Source organism: Chelonoidis abingdonii, chromosome 1, assembly GCF_003597395.2.
Source record: "Chelonoidis abingdonii isolate Lonesome George chromosome 1, CheloAbing_2.0, whole genome shotgun sequence".
Taxonomy (NCBI): Eukaryota; Metazoa; Chordata; order Testudines; family Testudinidae; genus Chelonoidis; species Chelonoidis abingdonii.
In genome coordinates this window covers 108,943,042-108,961,454 of record NC_133769.1, presented here as the reverse complement: position 1 = coordinate 108,961,454, position 18,413 = coordinate 108,943,042, and the positions used below count along the sequence as shown (strand labels likewise).

At 46.8% G+C, this 18,413-nt stretch overlaps 1 protein-coding gene across 1 annotated transcript in view; it reads right to left on the bottom strand.

The window, feature by feature from the left end:
- Window positions 1-18,413, bottom strand: part of ATP6V0A4 (ATPase H+ transporting V0 subunit a4) — a 59,522-nt gene that overhangs the window by 23,243 nt on the left and 17,866 nt on the right. Inside the window, exons 9-15 of the mRNA XM_032781939.2 lie at window positions 13,845-13,938; window positions 11,523-11,735; window positions 10,675-10,825; window positions 10,240-10,379; window positions 9,488-9,645; window positions 7,609-7,702; window positions 4,797-4,915 (exon numbers count right to left, since the gene is read on the bottom strand). Of these exons, the coding sequence (XP_032637830.1) occupies window positions 4,797-4,915; window positions 7,609-7,702; window positions 9,488-9,645; window positions 10,240-10,379; window positions 10,675-10,825; window positions 11,523-11,735; window positions 13,845-13,938 (969 nt within the window). The remainder of the gene's footprint in view (window positions 1-4,796; window positions 4,916-7,608; window positions 7,703-9,487; window positions 9,646-10,239; window positions 10,380-10,674; window positions 10,826-11,522; window positions 11,736-13,844; window positions 13,939-18,413) is intronic.

Here is an 18,413-nt window from a genome sequence, read left to right as displayed (position 1 = left end):
CCCTAGCAACTCAGCGGGCCGAGGCCGCCCCCTAGAGTGGCGCCATGGCGGGTGATATATACCCCTGCCGGCCCGCCCGCTCCTCAGTTCCTTCTTGCTGGAGACTCCGACAGTGGGGAGGAGGCGGGTGTGGAATGGATATGAGCACACATCTCGAAAGAACAACAGTTACAAGGTGAGTAACCGTGTTTTCTTCTTCGAGTGCTTGCTCTATCCATTCAGTAGGTGATTCCCAAGCCTTACTAGGCGGTGGGTCGGAGTCAGGTCACTGGCGCAACACAGCAGAGCCGAAGGCCGCATCATCCTGGACTGCTGGAGAGGGATAATGGTAGCAAAGGTGTGCACTGAGGACCAGGTCGCTGCCCTGCAGATCTCCTAGATAGGCACTGCGAGGACACGCTGCGATGAAGCTGGGCTCTGGTAGAGTGCGCCGTTACTCTGCCGGAGAGATGGGCCAGGTTGTAAAGGTCCGTATACAGGACGTTACCATGGGAATCCTCTGAGAGGAAACTGGTAACCTCTAACTCGTTCGCGACGGCACAAAGAGTTGGCGGACTTACGGAATGGTTTGGTTCGCTGTATGTAAAAGGCGAGCGCTCTGCGCACGTCTAAGGAGTGTAACTGCTGGTCCTTATGAGACAGTGCGGTTTTGGGAAGAAGACAGCAGGAATATGTCTTGCTGACATGAAAGGCCGAGATGACCTGGGAAGAAATGCGGGGTGCGGCCTCAGTTGCACCTTGTCCCGATGGAAACACCGTATATGGCGGTCTACAACGAGGGCGCGCAGCTCTGACACGCGTCCGAGCAGAAGTGATCGCCACTAGGAATGCCGTCTTCCAAGACAAGTAAAGAAGGGACACGTAGCCAGCGGCTCAAACGGGGAGACATGAGATGGATAGACCAGTTGAGATCCAGGAGGGGCTGGGGGCGGACCTGCGGGTAAAGGAGTTCCAGCCCTTTGAGAATCTGGAAACCATTGGTGTGAGAAGATCGAGCTGTCTTCACTCCCTGGGTGAAAAGTGGAGATGGCGCTAAGTGAACGCGAGAGAGGACAGTGCCAGGCCCTGCCCTTGAGCGACCAAAGGTAATCTAGAATGACGGTATGGAGACATCGTGGGATGAAGCGCTTTTCCGCGCACCAGCACGTAAACCGTTCCACTTGGCTACGTGTGTCGCCCTGGTGATGGTTTCCTACTTCCAGAAGGACCTGTCTCACTGGGGAAGAGCAATGTATTCGGACGAGTTAGCCACTCAGGACAGCCGAGAGGTTGCAGTGTGAGGTCCGGGTGACAAAGGCGGCGGTGGTCCTGTGAGATCAGGTCTAGGTGAAGAGGCAGGGAACCGGGTCGACCACCGACAGGTCCAGCAACAGAGATACCATGCTGGCGGCCATGCTGGAGCGATCAAAATCAAGCGGCCCTGTCCTGCGCGCCTTCAGAAGGACTTGTGGCCAACGGAATGGGGAACGCATAGAAGAGGTGCGTTGTCCAGAGAATTGAAAGGTGTCTGCTATCGAACCCGGCTCGCGCCCTGGAAGAGCAGAAATCGGGCACTTCCTGTTCCTGGCGGTTGCAAAGAGTCCCGCGGGATGCCCCACTGCGAAGAGAGCAAGGCGACGTCCGGGGAAAGGGACCATCGTGGGACTGAAAGACCGGCTGAGACGGTCCGCCAGGGTATTGCGAGCCCGGGCAAGTAGAAAGCAATCAGGTGAACCGAGTGGGCTATGCAAAATTCCCACAGTAGCGTTGCTTCCCGAGAGAGAAGAGGAGATTTCGTTCCGCCTTGCTTGTTCACGTGTAACTGCCGTCGTGTTGTCGATAAAGACTGAGACACAGCGGCTCTGGATCTGACGACGAAACGCGAACAAGCCAGGCGGACAGCTCTCAACTCCCGGACGTTGAATGCAGGCGAGCTCGGGAGGAGACCAGCGCCCTTGGGTCGGAGGGTCCCCAGTAGCCCCTCATCCCAAATCGGACGCGTCTGTCATCAGGCGACAGCGAGGCTGGGCTGATGAATGGAAGCCCCGCACATACGACACGCGTGATCTAGCACCGTATGGAGAAAAGGACGACGCCTTGTAGAATCGACCACCTGTCCAAGGTGGCCCTCGCAACGGAGCTGAGGATGAGCCAGGATGTAGGGGCCCAGACGGCGGAGATCTTCGAGAGCGCCGTACGAAAAGATAGAGGCTGCATGTAACAAAGCGTCACAGGTAGCGCCCGGATGTCCAAGGTGCCACTGTAGCCCACGGAGATGGCTGAAGTCTTCGATAACCGTTGAGAGAGAAGTACCGCCCGCTATGGTGGAGTCCAGACGGCTCGATGAACTCTATCCTCTGATAGGATAGAGTGACTCTCACATTGAGTCGTAGCCCGAGGTGGAGAGAAGGTGGCTGACACCCGGACGTGTTCCTGACTCGATTCGCGAAGGCCCGGATAAGCAGTCGTCGAGGTAGGGGATACGTGCACCGCGACCATGCGACGGGAAGGCGACGACTACGGCCATCGCACTGGTGAACACTTGCGGGGCCATGGAGAGCGACGGAAGGACCGTGAATTAGTATAGTGCCTGCCGCCACAATGAATCGAGCAGATCTGCGATGGGGCGGAAAGATGGAATATGGAAATAGGTAAAAGTTCTCCGACGAACGTGCACGCGCGGCGCGTACACCTACTGGAATGGATATGAGCAACACATCTCGAAGAACAACAGTTACAAAGGTGAGTAACCGTGTTTTCTCCAGGGAAGCGTTCAACTGCCTTAACTATGAGACAAGCCTTCCTCTTCCTGCAGTTCCCTGCTTCGTTCACTATGAACCGTCCAACTTTTCAACAAATGAGGGTCCTATAGGCATCCTCATCCACTACACAACCTCCATTCATTCCCAGATCACAGTCTGGGTTTTGTGGATGTATTATGCATATAGGGCCTGATCCAAAGTCCACTGAAGTCAATGGAAAGACTTCCATTAACTACAGTGGGTTCTGGATCAGGCCCAGAGAGAAAAATTTTAGCAAAAAAAGCTATAGATTCTACATTTAAAATTAACTGCACTTCTGTATCTCTGAAAATATTTTGTGAAATCAAGCATGCACACACACACGCACACACACACAGATCACTCAGCAAAAAAGCCACAACCCTAACGAAGAAGAGATCGTGAAAACTGGTGACCTGCTGCACTTGTATCAGAGGGGTAGCCATTAGTCTGGATCTGTAAAAGCAGCAAAGAGTCCTGTGGCACCTTACAGACTAACAGATGTTTTGGAGCATGACCGTTCGTGGGTGAATACCCACTTTGTCGGATGTATTCACCCACGAAAGCTCATGCTCCAAAATGTCTGTTAGTCTATAAGGTGTCACAGGACTCTTTGCTGCTTTTACTGTTGCACTTGGTTCAGCTGCAGCAATGAATTGGAGCGGTGATGTGCATCAGTGCACAGGGCTTGCTCATCTGTATTAGAGGCAAAATTCACTTCACCTGCACTAAACCCAAGAATCAGTCTCTATGCAGGTGAAGTGCAGGTGTGGGGCACTGGCAGGGTCAGCAGGGTTGCTGCATGGCTATGGCAACCATATTTCCTAAAAGTAAAAATGGGATGGCATGGCATTCGCCCAAGCTGTCATCTTCCTACCCATGGGGTTCGCCAGGGCTGACCTTCCCTTTCCCCAAGCTCCGTGTCCCATGTCACCCAGGGCTGGGGCTCACTCCCTGAGTTCCGCACTGGCTGAGGCTGGCGCTAACCTCCCCCCAACCAGAACTCCATACCCCTATGCCACTCGCGGCTGGGGCTGAGCACCTAAACCCCATGCCTGCTGGAGCTGCCCCCATAAGCCCGGCTGCCCAGCACCTCGCAGCACCGCCTCCCCCCAACATTCCTCTGTAAACTGGGCATTTGTTCACTTGCTCTTGCCACCTGGTCAGTTGGGAAGAGCAAACAGGACAAACGCCTGTTTTTGTCAAAAAAGTTGGGACAGTCGGGACAGAGTTTAAAAAGGGGACTGTTCCAGCCAAAATGTGTCCTATGGTCACCTTATGCATAGCCCTCCTGTGGCTACTACCCTAACTTATAAACCTTAGACTTGTGATGGGACACAGTTCTACCTCTTCACCTAGCTAGGTTTTCATACCGTGTTCGTCATGATATATGAGCACCAGCTAAGGTCCCATTGGCACTGCAGACTGTAACCATGTTGTACACGGGTCCTCTGACTCAGCTGTGAAGTACAGACATACCTTACTTCCCACCTGTTTTCCTACAGGCTTCTGGGCCTTATTTTCTCTAAAGCCCTGTCTACACTAAGTGGAGGCTGTGATACAAACAATAGTCCAAGGCTTTCTCCTACTTACAGGGACATCGCAAGGTCCCAGCTGCACTAAAACATGTTGCAACTAGGCTGAGGGACAAAAGTGCGGTTACTGGACCCCTGACTCAGCGATAGCTGTGGTATAAAAGTGAACAGTACAAGGAATGTTGGGCTGGGAAGAATTTTCTGCAAGGCTGAAGGCCAGGAATACAAATCTCTTTCAGTGGAAGCTAAGGCCATGGAAAATATATAAAACATAAGTACAAAAAATCACTGCTGATAAGGATAAAATATTCTGGCCAACACTTGATCCTTATCAGGGTTTTCCACTGTACCAGGCTAGGGTGCGGTGCCCAGGCTTCAGAAGGAGTTAAAGACATGAACCTATTCGTGAGCAGCAGCAACAGGCCTAGAGTCCATGTCAAGTAACCCAGAGCAGCAACACATGCAACTCTTTAAAAGGCACATGTGAAACTGTTACACTTACATGTGGTTGAAAAGACTGAGTATGACCCCAAAGACCATCTGCGTAATCCCCATGATGACAGACATCTTCATTTTGTAGGAGTTTAAGAACGTCAGCTTGTTTGAAGCAATGTTCCAGATCTTCAGAAAAGCAAAGGGAGAAATAGATAAAAACAGCAGGATTTTTGGGAATTCGTTTGATGACGACAGGTGAAAAATCATTAGACCATTAATTTCAAATGCCATCAAACTCCTTTTGCTAGTTCTACTTTGAACAATCCCAAATGACTGAAATCTAAGTCTGACTCATAATACATTGGACTTATATAAAGCTTTTCGCCCAAAGATTTCCAAGATAATTATTATCCTGTTTTAAAACAGATGAGGAAACTGAGGCAGAGTGCTGAAGTGACCTAAGATCACGCACATGGCAGGCCAGTGGAAGAGCTGTTGTTATAACCCCGATCTCTCCAGTGTTATGCACTAGCCACTAGACTGTGCCATAGATGCTGGAACAAGGGGTGCTGCCACACCCCCTGGCTCGAAGTAGTAATAACAACCCAAATACATAGTTTCCACCTTCAGCACCCCCATTATAACAATGTTCCAGCACCACTGTACTGTGATGGCTCTCTTGACAGCAGAGGTGAATAACAGTGAGAATCTCCTTTCTGCCTTCATCCACTCTAAAAAAGGTCTCCATGTCCGCTGGAGGAAACAGTGATCTGTAGAACATGTGCTCATTTCAACTCAAGAAAGACTATTCTCATGCATGAAACTGAGAGACAACTCTGGTCACCATTAAAGGAGCAGCTGAACCATTATGGTTATGGAAACCATTGAAACAGATCTGAAGGCAGGAAAGCCTGTAAGAGAATCAGAGGGTTCACTGGACTCCCTGAAGCCAAGGGAGAAATTAAGGATGAAAAGTACCTTGCATGTAATTCAAATAATTTATTTGCCTCATTTTTCACGGTGGAGGATGTTGAGTAGATACCTCTTCTGGAACTTTTCTCTTCAGGCAATACATGTGAAATACAGTATAAAAAGGAGCGGGGTGGGGGAGGGAGGCTGGGGAAGAAGGGAGGTTTGCTGGGAAAGTAACATACTAGTTATTTACTTATTTAGCTAGTAACAGAGTAGCTGCTACACATGCTTTAGACTAGGAGATACTATCATTTTGAAGGAGATCCCAGTATAGTCAGATCTCATAATCTAAGATGAGTATTTCTCTTCAAGGTATAAAGGCATCATACCATCCTACTAACCCTGCACAAAAGTATTCTCAACAAAAGAAACAAGCCAGGCCTTTATAATGAGTCAACTGGTTAAATCTCATAGAAATGTTCATATTAAAAAAGTAGACACCACAAGATGGGTGAGGTAATATCTTTTATTGGACCAACTTCTGTTGCTAAGGGGTGAGAAACTTTCAAGCTCACCAACAGAAGTTGGTCCAATAAAATGTATTACCTCATCCACTTTGTATTTCTCACTTCTTGGGACCGACACGACTACAACAACCCTGCACACACACTAAGAAATGTGTGGCACTGTCCATTTCTTCATTGTTAGGATTATTGCTAGAGCTTTCAGCTAAACCTGTACAGTGTTGGAGAGAAACGCTGCCATCTAGTGGCCTGATGGGCTTATCACAGTTATTCTTGTCTGCTTTCGTGTTGCTGTATGCTGCATGCTGCACATCTACATTCCAGTTAAATGACACAGCTGGGATAATTGCTTTGTTTCAATAAAATCCAATTAACACAAAATAATTATGCAGCAAAGCCCAGGTCCTGCCCTAAAGCTGGCTGACCCAGCCACTGGTGGGTTACCAGAATGCAGGGGAATCCTCAGATGGCATATATAAAGCCACTGTAATGTCTTCTGTGCCCAGCCGGTGGAATATCCCCATGATCTACTTATGCCTTCCTTCCGCCACATCCTTGGATGCCAGTATAGCCCACTTGGGGAATTAGCAGCCAGAGTAAATAAAAGCATATGACTGTTCTAATTTACACCAGCAAGTGGACACAGATGGTCCCAGGAGTGGGGGAGGGAACATGCAGTGGCTTAAATCCACTTTAATGCCACTTCTTGAACTGCAGTGAATGCTTCTCAGCTACACTTCCAGGTCTGGGCTTAGGGCATCCATATGTTACTGTGCAGCTATGAACTAACTGAGGGTTTCTTTGCCTTGTTTTTTGAAAATGAAATCACCTCTAGCTCTTTTACCAACAGGGGCAGGCTGGATGAGACTGAAAGGAAAGTAGGGAGATTGGTGCTAGTGACCACTTAGTGCTAATTGAATTTCATACACAGCATGAAGGAAACCAGTTCACACAAAAATGTAATGATGGCGTATTAGATTTCAATACCTCAAATTTGGAGACATTAATAATCCTTACATTTTAGTGCTTTAAGTGTTCAAATCACTGTACACACATTAAGGAGTTAATCCTCAAATCAAAATGATGAGATAGATAGGTACACATTATCATCATCCTTATGCAGACGGGTAAATTAAATTCACTGACTCACAGGCAGAGCAAGGACTAGACTCAGAATTTCCCAAGTCCCAAATCTATGCGCATACCTGCAGACCACCTCCTCTATCTATTGATCATGGCATGAGGGGAAGAAATATCATACTAAAATCTTGAATGCTGAAGATGAGCATCATAAAAGACTCCATAACTAAGGTATAACAGACTTGCAAAGAGCAGGAAGTGGCTAATGTGGCTTCGGGAGGGATTGCTTGCATATTTGAAGGCTATACACAAGCTGCTGATGAACTAGATCTGTAGAAGCAGGGAGGGAATAGATTTCATTACCGGATCAATCCCAAACGGATATGGATTTCCTGAGTAGACTCCAGGAACTGCCGGATCCAACTGCAATACCTGATTTTCTTCAAGAACATGAAGACTACAAAAGGAAAGAGAAGAGGCAGTTTCTTACTGCCTCAGCCTGAGATGTTTCTCTATCAAGAGTGCTAAGCACTACAAAATTAAACATTTCATTTACCCAAGGCCTACAGTGGCATATATATGCGTGTGTGTGTACGTACATACATGTACATGCTGGATATACAAGGCCTGACACTCCTATTCCAGCTACAATGAGTCTGGGAGGAAACACATCAAGGTAGCAACTGAACGATTTGGGAATGTCACAGCACTTTGATTGCTCACATGGTCATTGAAATGGAAAAGGAATGTCACAAATCCACTTATACTTGATGTGTTAGATACTAGGGGCAAGATCCTCACCCTCATTCCAGGCCCTTCACACCAGGTAAAAGGGCTGGAGGGAGCAGTTAAAGGAGCTTTACAGGACAGGAGTGGGGGTCCCTCAGAACAGAACTGAGGAAAACTGCCATAAAGCTGCCTTCCAGGATCCCCCTTGCTAGCATCATAAGGACCATGTTGGTGGCAGGACTGGAGGTGAGACTGGAGCCTTAGCACACAGTTCTGCAGAGGTTCCAGGCACTGCTGCGGCCCACAGGGCAGCCCAGCGGAGGCTGCCATAATTTAGACAGGCCCCCAACACTGTTTAAGTTATGGCAAGAGCTTCCCAAGCTCCTGGAGCACGAGAGTTTTGGTACATCAAAGAATCTCAGCCCAGGAGGTTATTGGTCTTGGTATCTCTCGGATACTGACCATGAAGCCTAATAGTGAACATAAGAACGGTCATACTGGGTCAGACCAGAAGTCCATCTAGCCCAGTATCCTGTCTACCGATAGTGACCAATGCCAGGTGCCCCAGAGAGAGTGAACCTAACAGGTAATGATAAGGTGATCTCTCTCCTGCCATCTATCTCCACCCTCTGACAAACAGAGGCTAGAGACACCATTCCTTACCCATCCTGGCTAATCGCCATTAATGGACTTAACCTCCATGAATTTATCTAGTTCTCTTTTAAATCCTGTTATAGTCCTAGCCTTCACAACCTCCTCAGGCAAGGAATTCCACAAGTTGACTGTGCGCGGTGTGAAGAAGAACTTCCTTTTATTTGTTTTAAACCTGCTGCCCATTAATTTCATTTGGTGGCCCCTAGTTTTTGTATGATGGGAATAAGTAAGTAACCTCTGACAAATGGCCAATGCCAGGTGTCCCAGAGGGAATGAACAGAACAGGTAATCATCCAATGATTCATTCCTTGTCACCCACTCCCAACCTCTGGCAAACAGAGACTAGGGACACCATCCTTGTCCATCCTGGCTAGTAGCAATTGATGGACATATCCTCCTTGAATTTATCTAGTTCTTTTTTGAACCCTGTTATAGTGATATGGCCCGTGGGAATGTGTACAGACAGGAGGAGAGGAAGGGGGCAGGGCAGGCTCTGGGAATAAAAGAGGGCTGGGAAAGTCACAGTGCGAGGCAAGTGGAGGAGTGAGAGAGAGGAGGAATGGGAAAGCCAGGTCATACTTCCATGTGCCGGGGCGATGGAGTCCACTATGCCTATGATAGCCCCTCCCCAAGTCAGCAGCTATTTTAAGTATCTGTTAAAACCTGGATTTTGAGATGAGATTTGTCCAAATGTGAATTCAGTCATACAGACTGGTTCATTCACACACGAATTCACCCCAGGGACTCAGCCCAGCCCCACATGCATCCTCAGCAGGTCTCTCTTCTAATTCACATGGAATAAAATATTGTTCCATTATGTGTCATCTTCCTTTTTGTTTTTACATCATTTACCACTTACTTCCACGTGTTGTTCCTAAACATGGGGCGGGTATGCCAGGAAGAACCAAAGATGTTGAAAGATTTGGAGAAGCAGTCATTGTAGATAAAGCCAGTATAAATGGAGAATATGCCCATGAGCAGGATCAGGTAGCGCCCACCAAAGAAGGTGTTCCAAATCTGTAAGGGAAGAATTCAGGGAAAGTAAGCAACCAACACACAACTAAACAATGCTTGCACTGTGCAGCATGCCCCAAGAGAGGAATTCTTTTACAGAGTCATTCACTCACTCATGTATTTCCAGATGTTCACGCTTGGATAAGATGTTCCTACAGAAATGACCGTCACCTAATTTCAGAAGTGCTGAACACCCAGTGATTTTAATGGCAGCTGTTGGTTGCTCAATATTTTTGAAAATCAGGCTATTTACTTACACTCCTAAAAGTGGATTTAAGAGCCTGACTTTAGAGTCCGACTTTTGAAAACTTAGCCCCAATTTGCACATACAAATGCCAGCTGCAGTTTTGTACAGAAGTGTATGTGGGTGTGTGAAACTACAGGTGCAAAGTTAGAGCGTGTTTGGGGCGATCTGGCCCTCTGTGTTGCTATTAGGCAGAGGAACTACTTGCCAAACAGCTAGGCCTCTTAGCTCCTCTGAGTTTTACAGAAGAAAATTCATTTAACATTTTGGGGTTTAGATGTTTTCAGTGTTGAGTAAGAGTTTTGGAACCCATTGCAAGGCTGGCAGGATGCATTCAGTCCTAAGAAACTCACCTCATTATTGCTTTTCTGGACCAAAAGTGTCTTCTCATTAGTTACCATCCAGAGGGCGAAGGCCAGCATAATAGCACCATGGCCACAATCTCCAAACATCACCGCGAACAAGAAGGGGAAGGTAATTATAGTGTATGGAGCTGATGGAAGGAGACAAACAGGAGCTCAGTTTCACTGAAGGACCTCAACAGGAATCAGCTTTTTAAATCAACCACTAGGGTCAGAAGGCCAGATTCTATGTCATGTGTAAAGAGGTGCAGTTTCACTGAAGTCAATGGAGCTGAACTAATTTGCACCAGCAAAGAATTTGGTTGAGCTGTGACATACGTGGTTTTGGATCACAAAGTGTGGTCAGAGACCAGAGGCCCTCTCCTCTGACCCATGTCCTTGGCAGGATCTCATCTTCAGGCTGAAGCAAACCACTTGGCTTTTTACCTGGATTCATCTCCCTGTAGCTTCCCACACCATAAGCATCCACAATGTTCTGAAAGCCTGCAGTGAACTTGTTGGTTCTGTTGAAGGTGGGTGGGGCCATCTTAGACTGTACTGCAGTCAGGATAGGGGAGATCGTAGAGCCGCTACGTTCCTGCAAACAGGTGACAAGGATCGACGTGAAATGGTGGGGGTGAAAGATAGCCTGTTCTTACTAGTCACATCATACTGTTTTACCAAGAAACCTCATCCATGGAATAGTATTTGGCTAGTGAACCCTCCTCAACAGGTGTGCATTACACACCCCTTTATCCCACTGTCTCCCAACCTTGGAAGCAGGTCCCCTGAGGAGATGGGCTAGACAGACTAGCCCCAGCAGACTCAGGGCACAGTGGTGTTGGGCAGAACCGCACATTCCTACACCTTACTCACTTCCTGGAGGCAAATGTGCTCCCACAGCCGCAAGTGAAGGGGCAGGCAGCTCCATGACGGCCGCCCCCCTCTCCTCCTTTCTCTGAGTGGGCCTAATGCTGCTGGGTGCTCACTGCAACTCAACGCAGAGCTCAGCTCAGCCATGACAGCACATGTGGCCCAAGTCCAGACACACCTCTGGATGTCCCCACCCAGCCTGAGCCGTAAGCATCTCTGTCAGGGAATGAGGACAGGAGCCACTAGAGCCTGGAGAGCCAAAAATAAGAACAGACGAGGGAAAGGACAGGAGAAAGAGAAAAGAGAGGGACAGATCAAAAAACTAGCTGAAGAAAAAAGCTATGGTGGGTCCTGGGAGTCCATCCAAAGCAAGAAGGGGGCTCAGATATAAAGTAGCTGGGAAGCAGCGCTTAGCCCCTCACCATTCCCTGCTGGAGAGCCCTTTTTATCCTGCTAGAGTCAGCCACTGGGAACCAGATCTCGGCGATGATGCACTGCTGGGTGACGTCAATGTTACAGCAATTCAGGATGTGGTAGATGGCTTTGATTTTCTTCACCTTGATCCCCCAAGTCCACATGTTCGCAGCTGCCTCGCGCAGCAGCCGCTGGCGGTGCGATTCCGTTTGGGTGATCACCTGCAAACAAAGCAGGAGCAATAGTGAGGCAATGGGGACGTATTGGGTGTGGTGCCCTTCAGCTACATTTTAGGGAAGCCTGGGGAAGGATTGCAGGTGTTTAGTATGAGTTAGCCGAACACCCGATAATGGCATTCCAAGATATCTGAACATGGACGCAATTTGCCAATCTCTGGAAAGCTGAAATACTGTGGGGGGGTGAGGGTGAGGGATTTATCACAGCTTCATTCCTGTTAATTCCAGCTCAGTAGCTGATACTGCAAGGCACATTTTCCTGATCCCTGAAATGTAAAGCTCTGCTCATTGGGAGCTTGGTCCTAAAAGGGGCTGAGATATTTCTTGCAGACACTGAGCACCTTTAACGCTCGATGACACCTTCAGGAGTTCCTGGACATCAACTGTAGGATGTGGGATCAGGCCCTAGTTCAGTCTCTCTCTAGAAGGCCTCCACAGCTCACAAGCACCAAGAGGAGTCTGGCTGGCTGAGGCAAGCAGAATTAAAAGCAAAATCCGAACCAGCTGGCTAGTCAGCAGCAAGACCCTCATGGGTCAGTCTGACATGAGCATTTAGAAAGCGGATGATATCACATCACATCAATAACTGCATCTCCAGCTGCTAGATGGGACGGTCTGGAACAAGGACAGAGAATGAGGGCTGCCTATTGTGCTGCACAGAGCAGCGGTACAGAAAGTTTCCACAACATAACAAGCCAAAGCTCCACACCCGATGCATCAGTCTCCTTTTCAAATAGAGGAAAATCCGTGTTTTTATAAATAGGGGGGGAGTATGTTTTAACTACAGCACTCTTCCATGGCCCCATCCGGACTTCAGCAAAGTGGAGCATGGGCCACAGCACTGGGCCCCTAGTTCTCACTCAGCATCCTGACTATGCCACTCACCTGTCTTACAGGTTAACATGGGTCTAAACAGGGACTGGGTGACAAAAGTCAAAGCAATCCAAACAAATGAGTTTTGGAAAGCTCAGCATGATTCAAAGACAATGCAGTTCATAGACTATTTAGGACATTATCAGTGCCAACTAACCAGTCAAATAAATAGATTGAAGGCCCAGTCCAAACCGATGGGTGTCTTTCCACAGACCACAGTGTGAGTTCAATCAGCAAAGGTCATGTATAGGATAAATTATCTCACAAATGCATGGATTTTTAATATATCACACGGTTATGGAATTTATCATGTGCCTTTAGCCACCTCAGCTGCTTAGCCAGTTTCACTAGGAGGACTGCTAACATTCCAAACCTCTGAGCCTCATCATTCAAATGCCACTGGGGGTTTTTTTCCCCCCAAAGGAACCTTCTGAAGAAACTTTTCCTTACTTCCCCTCAAATGAGGAATTTTCCCCACAAAATTACACCCCCAAGGCCCAAGATGGGTAATTTTCAGTTCTGCCGCTGTCAGAGATTTAAGGGTTGAAATTTCAAAGTTAGAAACAGGAGGTGGATACAACTGGAAAAGGGAGATCCCTGGCTTTCCAGTGTGGTTCAGGACTTGTTACTACACCAAGGGCCTGAGAGATCAGCCATTTTAGGTACAGTAAAGCTATTTCAGGTATTTTTAAAGGTTTTTATGGTGCCCTCTGATCCCAATACAGCTGGACCAGGGAGTCAATTGTTTGTATATGAGAGCTGAGATTGCCATCCTCTGCTAATGCTATTGCACACAAAAAATAGTTCCAATAAAAATGTGTAAAGCTCTCTAAAACATTTGTAAAAAAAATTTCTGTCACATATGTGGCACATACATGATGATGCAATGTAGTACATATATTTTACCAGCAGCAAAGGTCGGACAAACACTTGTCAGGGATGGTCTAAGTTTACTTGGTCCTGCCTCAATGCAAGTGGCTGGACTAGGTGACTTCTCAAGGTCCTTTCAGCCTATAGTTCTATGATTCCATGATTAGCTATTCCTGGATCCCCCCCCTCACCACCAGGGCCCTGATCCTGAAGTGACTGTACGTAGCCAGACTCCCACTTGTGTGTGGATCTCTACAGTTGTCAACTGGGCTTCCCGTGACCACAGGAGCCAGTCTGTCTGCACACAGTCAGTCACAGGATCAGGGCCTAAATAAAGCTAGTGTCACTTACTGCATTTAAATCTTCAATCCTTGCGTTCACACCATCGGCCATTTCTCGACGTTCAGCAGCAGACTCTGGACAGGCATATACTGTAGCACGAAACCTAGTATGAAGAAGAAGGAAAAGACACAGTCATACTTACTGTCGCTATGCACAGTTATTTGTAAGACTATTTGCGCACTCTTTTTAGTTGAAAACTAGTCCCCTTCTCCACTTTATGCATTGAGATGCACTGGCACTGTAGCCGAGGCGCAGTTATACATAGGAACCTCCCTCAATCCGACAATAAATGGGACTCTCATTCTGTGCTGTGAGTTAAGGTACCTGATTTTCCTTAGGCCACGTCTATATGTGCAGCTCTGCAGCGGCGCAACTGAATGGATACAGCTGTGTTGCTGAAGCACGTCTGGTGAAGACACTATACCAACAGGAGAGTCCTCTCCAGTCAGCATATAAAACACACCTCCACGAGTGGCATAAGCTATGTTGGCAGGAGAAGCTCTCACACCAGCGTAGCAGTGTGCACAGAAACACTTAGGTTGGGGTAACTCATGTGGAATATTCATACCCCTGAGCAACATATGTTTTGCCGACATAGGCTGTCATGTAAACCTAGCCTTAGTGGAAAGGATTTTAAAGAGTGACAAAAATAACGTTTTCTGCAAAGCCAAAGTGAGTGAGGTAATATCTTTCATTAGGCCAATTTCTGAGAGAGACAGACCTTCGAGCTTACACAGAGCTCTGCTTCAGGTCTGGGAAACGTACTCAAGAGTATCACAGCTAAATGTAAAGTGGAACAGGTTGTTTAGCATAAGTAGTTAACACATATTTGAAGGGACCATTCCAGGTGAAGAGACCAATTAACACTAGTGGGTTACAAATTGTGGTTATAGGCCAGTGCCATAATGAGGGCAAAGCGAGTGAGGCACTTGCCTCAGGCGCAGAAAGTCTCTCCTTCAGCGGCAATTCGGCAGCAAGTCCTTCCCTCCGAAAGGGACTGAGGGACCCGTTGCCGAATTGCTGCTGGCCGTCAGCAAGGGAGAGGGGCGGCACATCCAGCTCTTTGGCGGAAATGCGGTGGCGGGTCCTTCTCTTTGAGAGGAACCACCACCAAAGAGCCTGTCCCTTGCCTCGGGCGCAAAAATCCCTAGTTACGGCTCTGTAATAGGCCATAAATCCTGTGTCTCTATTCAGGCCATGATTTTTAGTGTCTAGCAAAGTCATGAATTTAAGCTCCCAGGCTCATCTTTTGAAGACATTGTGGGCTCCCTTCGAGGCTGAGGACTGAGAGGTCAGATATAGAGGTTTCGCTTTGTGAAAAAACTGTTTATCGACAGGCAATTGGGTGTTTTTGTCTTTTTTGGGGGTATCATTTTGTTATGTGAGTTCATTCAAGAGCATAGTGATGGTCTCATTTCACCTGTTTAGCTGTTATTGGGGCATTTAATGCAGTTTCTGAAAAGTCAGTCGTGTAACAGAGCAGCCAATAGATGTCCCTCTAACACCAAGACTTTACGGTAGTCATTCACCTTTATCTTTGCAGCACAATTACAAAATCAGCATATCCCCAGGCAGTGAGCTGTTATACGACTCGCTTAAGAAAGAGCCATCAGTGAGGAAAATATTAATAAAACCCAGTTAGTCTAGAACATGTGTTTTCTATATTTATTTGCTAGTGTAAACAACTAAAATTGAAAATGTACAGTATTGTGTGTTATTGTAGACTGAGGCCAGGCCTACACTAGCAGCAGTAGCTATAGTTGTATATCACATCAGCAAAGCACTCCTTGCATGAATGCAGCTATCCCAGCAAAACTAATTTGTATAGTAAAACCACCCCCCAAGTGAAACAAGCTATACTAGTGAAAGCCATTTTGACACAACAATTGCATCTATACAGGGAGCTTCGCTGGCACAGCTGTGTTAGTCAGGAACCACACTTCTTCACACTTCTGGCTGACACAGCTGTGCCACCAGAAGTCTGTAGAGTAGACCTGGCCTGGGGCATGGACTCATTTATGTCAGTCTAAGTGTTGACACCAGTAGAAGCACTTTTATATCGATAAACCTATGTTCACTCTGAGAGGGTTTTGCTGATTTAATTGTACAGGGATCGTTACAGTTAATGCACGGTCTACATTACTAAGGCCTTGTCCACACACAAAAGTCTATACCTCCCCTAATCTGGATTCAGCCATACCAGCGTAAATGTGCTTATACCAATATAGTTGAGGCCTGGTCTACACTTAGACTGATCTAGCTACATCGCTCAAGGGTGTGAAAAGTCCCCGAGTGCTGCAGTTAAGCCAACCTAACCCAAGGTGTAGACACACCAGGTAGACTGACGAATTCTTCCATCAACCTATCTACTGCAACTCAGAGAAACAGATTACCTACAAAGACTGAAAAACTCCTTCCACTGATGTAGGAAGGGTCTACATTATAGTGCTAGGCTGCAGCTGTGTCACTGGAGCACATAGCGTAGACTTGGCTGTATTCCTGTACAGGAAGGGGAATAAGCGATATTGGCATAAAACACCTTTATTTCAGAATAACTGTAACCACAGTAAGGGTTGTACTGGTATAATGACAGCAGTTAAAATAAAATCACACCAACAGTTATACCAGTACAAAAATTACACATAGAGCAGGCTATAGTTTGTGTTAAACTCATGTAGTGTACGCTGACAGGTTTTCTGGCCTGCTGTCCACCGGGACCCTCACAAAACAAGACACACATCTCACGAGGCTCTCTCAGTGGATCACATTTTTAACTACATAAAATAAATGAGTGTCAGGTAACATGATAGCTTCTACTTACACACATTTCTCAGTCATTAGCTGTTTGATTCATGCAGCAATGGCATAAAGTCTAGTGCTCGTGCCATCACTGTCACTTCAGGGGATGTCACAAAGGTTGTATTGAGATATGGCTCCATGAATCAAACAGTTGAAAAAGAATGCCTAGAAGAGAATGCTTCTTTTTTACACAAATATACATAATCAGATTATCAGCTGGTGTAAAGCAACCATTCCATTGGTTTTAAAAGACAGCACATGACATTTAGATGTGCGCATCACATCATGGTCTCAAGGCATGTCACGGTATGTTTCCCAGAATCAGTTCTAGCCCATACATGAGGAAGAACCGTGGCAAATTTAACAAAACACATAGTGGTGTATTTGACCCCTGTACAATAGGGGTTCTCAAACTGGGGTTGGGACCCCTCAGGGGGTTGCAAGGTTATTACATGGGGGTTTGCAAGCTGTTGGCCTCCATCCCAAACCCGGCTTTGCCTCCAGCATTTATAATGGTGTTAAATATATAAAAATGTGTTTTTAATTTATTGGGGGGGGGGGTCACACTCAGAGGCTTGCTACGTGAAAGGGGTCACCAGTGCAAAAGTTTGAGCGCCACTGCTCTATAATCACAACAATATATCTTTACCTAGCTGCCCACTCTGAACAGGAGCTCTAACCACAAACCATCCTGCAAAAGAATCCCAGGGTTACTAGCCCTGCTTAATTATCTCCAGCTTTTTATGCTTCAGAGCTCTTAGCCCATCTTTTAATTGGTATTTTTAATCAAACTTGAAAGTTTATTCCACCATGCTGTAGAGTTCCTACATTTTGCACATTATCCCAGCAATGCTACTTTGATCGTTTAACAGCCCCTTTGCATATTAAATATCCCCTTTGCTGTAATGACAGACATCTATGAAAGCTGAAGGAGAATTCAGCAGGGAACTCTTACACTGATAAACCCATTTTAGCATTTACATTAGCGTCTAGGCAGCCACCAGTTTAAGAGAAAGGGAAAAATCTCCTCACTCCCACCCCTCTGTCTCTTTAATAAATTTGTGCATGGGATTAATGCTCATGAAATTGGCAGACTAATGTTATCAGTTAGAGCAAAGCATATTGCAAGTGAGGGATGTGCAAGCATTCCATATACTGTTCCCCCAATCAAAGCTTATTCTGACCTGTAAAAATCCTGCTATTCCAATCCAGGGTTTCTGCAGAATATTAACTGTTAATGGTTGTGCTTAACTGTGCACTGATGATGCTGGGTTTCTGATGTGAGCAACTGCTTTTTAGGGACTACAATGGCATCATCAACTTCATTTCTACTTTTAAATTAAACAGGATTAGGAGAACCTACAGGCATGTCCACAGAGCCACTGCTCAGTGTCTGCTTCCCACAAAGGAGGAGATTGCTTCAGCTCTGAGATAGAGGGTATAGGTGTTTGTGCCTAACTCCCTTTGAATTCCAATGGGATTTGAGTACCTAACACCCTTAGGCTCCCAGCTGCAGCCCTTTTATTCAAGGGACAGAGGTTCACGCTTTTAGCTCTGGGGACCTGAGTTCAATTCGCACTGACAACCAAAATGATGATGGCTCTTATATCTACTAAAATTGTTTTCTGAAAAATTCCCGCTGGCTCTACAACGGGTTGGGTGGCAGTACCGGTGAGAGCCCTGGTGTAGACAAGCCTTCAGGCATAGTCATTGCCATGTTACATACATGAGAAATTTTTGTTGTTGCTTATTGCAGCATGCTCTAAAGGCAGCCAGTAT